Below are 7667 nucleotides of genomic sequence, written 5' to 3'. Positions count from 1 at the left end.
TGGCAACATTGTAAGCCTCTTTTAATCTAATACTATCCTTAAATTCTCTAGTTCAACCCTGTTGGATCACTTTTCCTGTGGAGTTTTTATTCCTCAAGGGTATGTATATTCATTGGGAATTATGAATTATTTCTTTAAGTGTTTGCCATTGCTTATCTACCATCATATCTTTTAATCTAATTTCCCAATCTACCTAAGTCAACTCGCCCCTCATATCTACATAATTGCCCTCAGTTAAATTTAAGACCCTAGTTTCAGACTTAACTATATCACTCTCAAACTCAATATGAAATTCTATCATATTATGATCACTCTTCCCCAGAGTATCCTTTATTATAACAGCAAGCAAGCAATTGCTGGGAGCATCTCTTTGTGAAACTTTGATTGTGACTGAACCTGACCTTGATTGCCAGAATGAACACATTTCTGAACATGATAGGAGAGTTATGCCAGAGCACTGAGATGTGAACCTAGGACTGACCTTGGGGGGCTGTGCTGAATCTCTGGTTTGTGCTCAGCTCTCTGACTCCTGGAGCAGTGAGCAATAGGTGTACAGTATTTCAAAGAGGCATATTCATAACTAGTTTTAGAAAGTTCCTGCCTGGGATGCTCAGTCTGCAGAAATATCAAAGCTTGTGAGGACCTCTCCATTGAGAGTGTAAACTAATATGTAGAAATTGCATGTCAAAAGAATGGGTTGAAGGAAAAATTGGGAAAGAAAGGAAGTTTCATATTAAAACTGTTGCAAAAAAAATCCTGGAGTATAGGGCAAGTAGTGCACATTTGGCAGCTAAGGAAGTTCTGAAAACAAGACAATGGGGTATCAACAACTGTCTTAATTGATGAAAGCATCAGTAACCTGTCTACATTAATTCTGTATTTGCATGGTTTGTTTTGAAATGATAAACTGATCATTGTCTTCTTTGGTTTGATTGAACTGATTGGAGCCACAGTCATTGTAATCAACTTAGATCTTCTAGCATACTTTGAAAGTGGTGGGATATTGAGAGATCTGCAATAAATTTGGATAATAAATTCACTGTGTCATTGTGATGTTTAGAATAAAACAAAGGAGCTGTCGCTGTTTTAAGAATGAGTTTCCAAGCTAAGTAGTTACCTGGGACTGGTAAGTTCATCATCTTGAACTGGTTGTAGGGGCTACTATTGAAGAGGTTTATGGCATCAATTGCTTTAAGTCTTTTATTGAATCACTGTATTCATTGACTAGCATGACTACGAGAACAAAAGAGAACTAAGAGTTAAACTGCAGAAGATTGGCAAAATTCTTGAATCCGATTGGGTGGTTTTGAGTTTCAGAACTTCCAATGCTGCCTGGAACTCCCATCCTGCATTATGCAAACACTTTGAAGAGACCTTCAAAGATACATTATGAGATCCATAGGAGAGAAGCAAGTACTAGGGCCTGAAGATTACTATTAGTGCATCTGTAAAGATTGTGTGATGAACAAATCACTTTTAGATCTGAAGGACTCATCAGAAGCTTTACAGAAAAAAAAGACATGAACATCGTGACTGTACACAATCTCTTACTTTGGCAAGTCAGCATTTCTCTAGGCAATGAAAGGGTAGTATGAGATTTTGCTTCTGAAGCTCAGAAAGCAACAGAAAAGAGTGTGTTTTTCCCATTTACAAAGGAGGCATTGCAACATATGTATCAATCCATTGCCAAGAAGTTTTTGAAATCTGTCTGGAAACATAGATAAATAATTTGTTCCTGAGGCAGACAAAAGACTAATTACCATCTTTAATATTCTGGGCCTGGCATTCTAACCAACTGTGAAGAATTAATTTTGTACAAAGAGAAGTTCAGGAACTCTGTTCTGAAGTTTCAGTTACCTACACAAGCAGTTTGGGATTTTTTTTAATGGATTAGAAGACAAAGTGGTATCCTGAAGCTCTCAAAAGCCGTTTTATTTGTATGGACACACTGCCTGCAATGAATATGCATTGCAAGTATAGGTTTAGTCCAAAGAACAATATTGCTATGTCTATACAACTGTCTGTCTATGTGTCTACACTTATCCTACATGTGGGTGAAACCTAATGGACTACCTCCAAAACGTTTTCAGCCACTGTCACTTGTGAATTTATTGCTGGCCAATGAATGCATTCTGCAGATCACGTTTTTTTTTGCTTAGTCACATGCCTATTACATGTGGAATCCCATCACCATGCTGAAGAATCTCCAAACTAAACTACTAGGAAATACATCTAAGTATAGTTTCCATTTGTCTCATTTGGAGTGCACACTCTCTTCCCATAAGCATACACCCATTTACCTAAGCCCAAAAAACTTGAAGAGTTGGAGATCCCCAAACATGTGTTGGGGTACTGCTGGAGTTTAACCAGCTAAAACTGCCAACAGAGCACTAGTGAACCACTTGTCCAGTTAGGGCCTCCCTAATTTAGGGATTATCTGCAAGCAAGTGTGAAGGGTCTCAAGCCCCAGTGACAGGTATTCTTCCAGCTCCAGCGTTGAGCCAACCAAGCTTGCCAATCATAAAGAGCGTCCTGGCATACCGTGGACGTCTCTGGCTCAAGTATCAAATTGTTGAGTCTGCCAGAGAGGATCGGCTCAGTTCCAATCTCCCATTGTTAGGTGTTAAACCTTTGAGCCGACTGGACCCCAAAGAGACCCCACTTACACAGAAGTTGCATGAAATGCCAAGAACCCAAATCAAGCAATAATGACACATGGAGGACTTTGAAGATTGTTTAACTGATCAAGGACCATGAAAATGCTTTGTGTGAAACAACATCCCTTATTTCACGTTTGGACTTTAAGCTTACAATTACATTTTATGCATAAACTACAGTTTTTTTTAAATGCAGTTACTGGTAATAAAAATAAAATACTAAAACAAAAAGGAGCTGGCAGTTTTTTTTTCTGACCACTTTAAAGGACTGCTGCAAACCTTGTTGCGATCAGCTAACTTGGATATGGAAAAAAATGCAAATGCTAGAAATCTGAAATAAAACCCAAAAATATTGAACACACATAGTAAGCCCGTTAGCATTCGAAATGAGAAAGGCAAGTTAGGTTCCAGATGTACAGCCGTTGTCAGAGTAGCAATTGAACCTAGATCTCCTGTCCCCATGGCTTAGCAGAATGTTGTGCTAGACGACTTTAATAGGCGAGTTTGGAAAAAGCATTACAGTACTGTACCGGTACTCAGTTGCAGTTTGCATGTCTGTGGTTATGTAAATTACAGCCGGTATTTTTAGGTGTGTGTATGTATACTTGAGTGTCCCCGAATTCAGACTCTGTAGGCTGGCATTAAAAGACAGTAAAATCGTGCATTTTTAAGTTGTCTATGTAATAGTTCTAAAAGCAAATCCGTGATGGGTTGGTGCGTTTTAAATGCCAGGTTTTAAGTGCCAGGTTTAAAATAAAGATCCTGGGATATGGTTTAAAATTTCTGCTTTTTTATTAGAGAAGTCATTGTTCACAAAGGTAATTAATTCAAGTTCTGAACGGAGAATTGTAACATCTTTAAAAGGGGATGGTTTTGTTTGTTTCATAAACGGTATTCGGAAAGCTGCGTTTTAAATGGGTTGTATTACACTGTGGTTGGTTACATGGTTATATTTACTGCAATATACAAACAAACAGACCTTGTATAAACCCACACAAGTAATTTAAAATCTACTCAATGCAAGATGCATGGATTCGAAATGGTGATAGAGTCAAATAATTCTGGTTGTGGTCACAGAAATTACCAATTAATCGCCATATGTTTATGCTTCATGCACACAGGAAGCCGGTTCTGAATAATTTACTATAAACCATCCTGGAAGCTAGAGAAGTTAAACATTAGGTCTAGACGGTTAAGCCTCACGTTGATTGTGCACAGGGTGGCTCGGGTTTTTTCACTGCTGTTGGGTGGGAGTCTGATATTGTTACTAACTAGAAGGACTTAGCAAACTGGAAAACGCCACCGCTCCCAGTGCCTGTTCCAGAATTAGTTGCAGTCTATAGGATCGGATCCATCTGAATGGAAAACTACTGCACATCACGTGCACGCAAACCGGTTTCGATCAGTTCCAAACTGTTGCATTTCCCTTTCTCCTATTCGCACCAAGGAGCCTTAAAAGGGTGAAAAAATATATTCAACCACACAAAAATAAAGATATTGGAATATCGCGAATAATTAACGACGATGTAATCACTTTTGTGCAGCTCCATTCTGGGTTGACTGCCTCTCCGCGCGTTATATTTTTACCTGAAACACTTGGTTTACGTTGTATGCGCTTTTGTTCATGTGAATTGAGGGTTTACAACATTGATTTAAAACCGAGTAATCAGAATCTGGCTTTGTACAGATCTGCAGTTAACTCTGTATGAACCTAACATCTCCTTTCCACTGCCCGAGGCGGGCGGGGGGGGGGGGGGTGAGGGGAGGTCCACTTTGTTAAAGCAGAAACATTGCATTTTTAAATAAGCACAGAAAATAACATCAATTACTATGGGCAAAATAACTAGCAGATGTAATATGCAGAACAGTTAACCAAAACAAAAATTAATGCAATGGCGGAAGAAATGAGCGTTAAACGATGAGATTATGTTTAATTTTTGTTTGGACTTTCTGCCCAATGCACCACTCCGTCCCACGTTTTTACAGCTACCGCCGAGCGGAGGGATGCCGTTCTAGCCCAGAACAGCGTAAGGGGAGAGAGAGGGAGGGGGGGGCGGTTAGAAACTCCTGGGCGCGCAGTTTCCAGGCTCCCCTTGTCGATGTATCTCAGTAGCCGACCAATCAGCGTACTCCGTCTCTGTAACCAAACTGGCCAGCCACTCCAGCGGGAAACTCCCGCCCACCTGCCAGTGTTTGATTGGGGGAGGGGAGAGCAGTCTTTGGGTGATTGACGTGGCGCGGAAGATGCCAATTGGCCAGCCGGACAGATTGACGCAACATTCCGGTAGCTGATTGGGTAAAGTTGCTGTCGCTCTAGCGCCGAAGGCGGGTCTCAGGCCGCCCTTTCCGCTGCCGGGGCTGGGCTGCGTGCGCGGACGCGGCGATGGGGTCGCCCCGGGTTTGATGGTTTGACAGGTGCCCGACGCCAGGCAGCTCCTTCCCCAAAAAAGCATGTTCGCCAAAAGCAAAGGTTCGGCGGTGCCCTCGGACGGGCAGGCTCGAGAAAAGTAAGTTTGATTTTTGTTATTAAAAAAAAAGAAGAAATTTCTCACCGTTTGCTGGCTCCCCGGGGCCGGACAGCGGCTGCTGTAAATCCAGGGGATTAAATCTCTTTTCATTATTACTATTTGTTTTTGACTCGCAACCGTGCGTTTCCGCTTCTTTAAAGCAACTGAATGCAACATTGTGTCCGGCGGGGCTGGCTGGGTGCAGCGCCGCTCGCTGACAAACCCCCAGCTCCTCTCTTGCTCTCTCTCTCTGCATTCCCGCTGTAATCAATAGAAAGCCTTGTAACCGGCTCCTTTGTGTTTCCTTCGCCCGCAGGTTGGCTCTGTACGTGTACGAATATCTGCTTCATGTCGGGGCACAGAAATCTGCACAGACCTTCCTCTCAGAGGTAACTGCATGTCTCCATCACTCCGCTTTAGCCTTTGTTTCTCAGGCGGACAATCTCGCCTCCATTTTGAATTGTTAACCTTTTGCCATTTATTGTGGCTACAAAACAAAAAAAAATCAACTGACTAGTTCTTAATGTAGCCTGCCCCCCACCCCTACTCCCAATCTCTTTTTCTTCTGTACTTATTCTGAGTGTGTATTTTGTTTGTTTTTCTTTTGCAGATACGATGGGAGAAAAATATTACATTAGGAGAACCTCCTGGGTTTTTACACTCCTGGTGGTGGTAAGTAGATAATTTTAAGTGTCCCACATTGGGCTTGTGTAGAGTTCCCATCATCGCATCCAGTGATAAATATAGATACTTGGATTCTGTGTTTTCTCTTGGAACTTCTTGGCAACATTGTACAAAAAATACTTATAATGGGGATCAACACAATGTAGCAACAGGCATCTCTTGATAAAATCGGAAGTTTTGGTGCTGATTAAACGTCCTTTCATTAAGTAGTTTGCAGTTTTAGATTTAAAAAAAATATATTACTTTCATGATTTGATTACAGAATTAAATTTTGAGCCATACAGACACACAAGCTAGAGTTACAAATGTATCCGAGATCATTTTTGTAGCAATTGCAATGACAGAAATGTCACCTGTGTGTGTATTCTCCTCTCCCTCCCTCCCCCCCTTACTATGCTTCATAGTGCTTCCAAACTCCCATTGCTTTGCTGCTGGTTTTAAGACTGAGGTTCTGTGTACAGTTACACCAGTTTATTATGTGGGTTTAAATTTAAGAAAAATCATGCTCTTGTATCTATCATCACTTTGTTAAAGTGGATTGAAAACCTGTTATTAGAACTGGTGGGTGATTGTGCTGCTTCAGTGTCTATCTGCACCCTGGAGGTTGAATCCAGCCCTGACTTTTTTTAGCACACAAAACAAAAAGCAACTTCCAATTTTTCTTCCCATTAATGAACATTTTGCCTTTTGCTGAGGTGTGGTTCCACAGGTGCTAGAAGTTATCCAGCACCTCATTGAAGTAGCCATTCTTCATGTGGGAGCCTCAACCTGTGTTGGTAGACTATTTAATCATGAAGGGTATCACAGACGAGTCTGATTGTGTCCTTGCCCGATGTCCACATGTTTCCATTTTCAAGTAGGATTTACTGTGTTGAATGGAAGCCATGGCTAATTAACATCTCTCCAACCCCCTCCCCCCCCCCCCCCCAAATAAAAAATGTGTTCCTCCTGCCCCTGCCCCCACACAACCACTTTGGCTGAGATCCAACTCAGTACAGCCCCAAAATCGGACCTGGGGTATCTTCATTCTGTGGTTCAATTTCTCACCAGGCTGACTTTACTGGGATTAGTTTTACCTGTTGGATAAGTGGGTGGGTAGGGCTAGATGGTGGTGGACCCTTTGCTTTGAAGGTGGTGGGGTGAGAGGGAACTATTGAATTTTTTGGCTGTGAGGCATTTCAGTGTATTATCTGAGTAAAAAACTGACGTCCCCACAGTGGTATTCCTCCAATTAACTGATTACAGAGTGATGCTGGTGGCAACTTTGGAGCCACCCACACAGTCCCGCTGAAACTAAAAGAGGAAGTGTGGCAGCTGTTTGGGGATATATGGGGGTGGGAAGAATACAAGGAAATCTGTCATTTAAACCTGGACATATTTAAAGTGAATTGGAAGTTCCATAGCATAAACAGGATTGGTGTCTATAACCTTGTACGTCCCGAGACTGGGAGGTGTAAAATTGTCTTTTGAATAAATAGATTTTTGATGTAGAGCAATTTGCATTTGTGTAGTTCCGTGTAAACTCCCAAAGAGGTAAAGTGTTGGTAAACATTTATTCATTCATGTACTTACATTTGTATGTTGCTTCAAATTTTGGGCAGTCTTAAGTTATTTACTGTTGGAGTGTCTCCATCAGCCACTGCGTGCTGGGTGCTAAGGCGCCCAAAGGAAGACCAGAGGATGAGTGTTCCATTTTCATTTCCCCCCACCCCAACCCCCAATCTCTCATATTGGACAGCACATGTTGTTTTGCTTCACACCTCCATACAGTATCATTGCTCTTAACTTACATAGCCAATCACACTTGGGACCCATTTCT

The 7667-nt window shown here is 41.6% G+C and overlaps 1 protein-coding gene across 8 annotated transcripts in view; it reads left to right on the top strand.

Annotated features, from left to right (window-relative positions):
* Positions 1-4995: 4995 nt before the first annotated feature.
* ssbp3a (single stranded DNA binding protein 3a) overlaps positions 4996-7667 on the top strand; it is a 138400-nt gene continuing 135728 nt past the window's right edge. For all 8 annotated transcript variants that reach the window (XM_067990563.1, XM_067990561.1, XM_067990559.1 and 5 more), the window contains exons 1-3: positions 4996-5164; positions 5481-5553; positions 5775-5836. In XM_067990563.1, the coding sequence (XP_067846664.1) occupies positions 5109-5164; positions 5481-5553; positions 5775-5836 (191 nt within the window). In that variant the 5' untranslated portion in view covers positions 4996-5108. The remainder of the gene's footprint in view (positions 5165-5480; positions 5554-5774; positions 5837-7667) is intronic.

The sequence above is a fragment of the Heptranchias perlo genome, chromosome 9 (genome assembly GCF_035084215.1).
Source record: "Heptranchias perlo isolate sHepPer1 chromosome 9, sHepPer1.hap1, whole genome shotgun sequence".
Taxonomy (NCBI): Eukaryota; Metazoa; Chordata; class Chondrichthyes; order Hexanchiformes; family Hexanchidae; genus Heptranchias; species Heptranchias perlo.
This window is presented reverse-complemented; position numbering and strand designations above follow the sequence as displayed.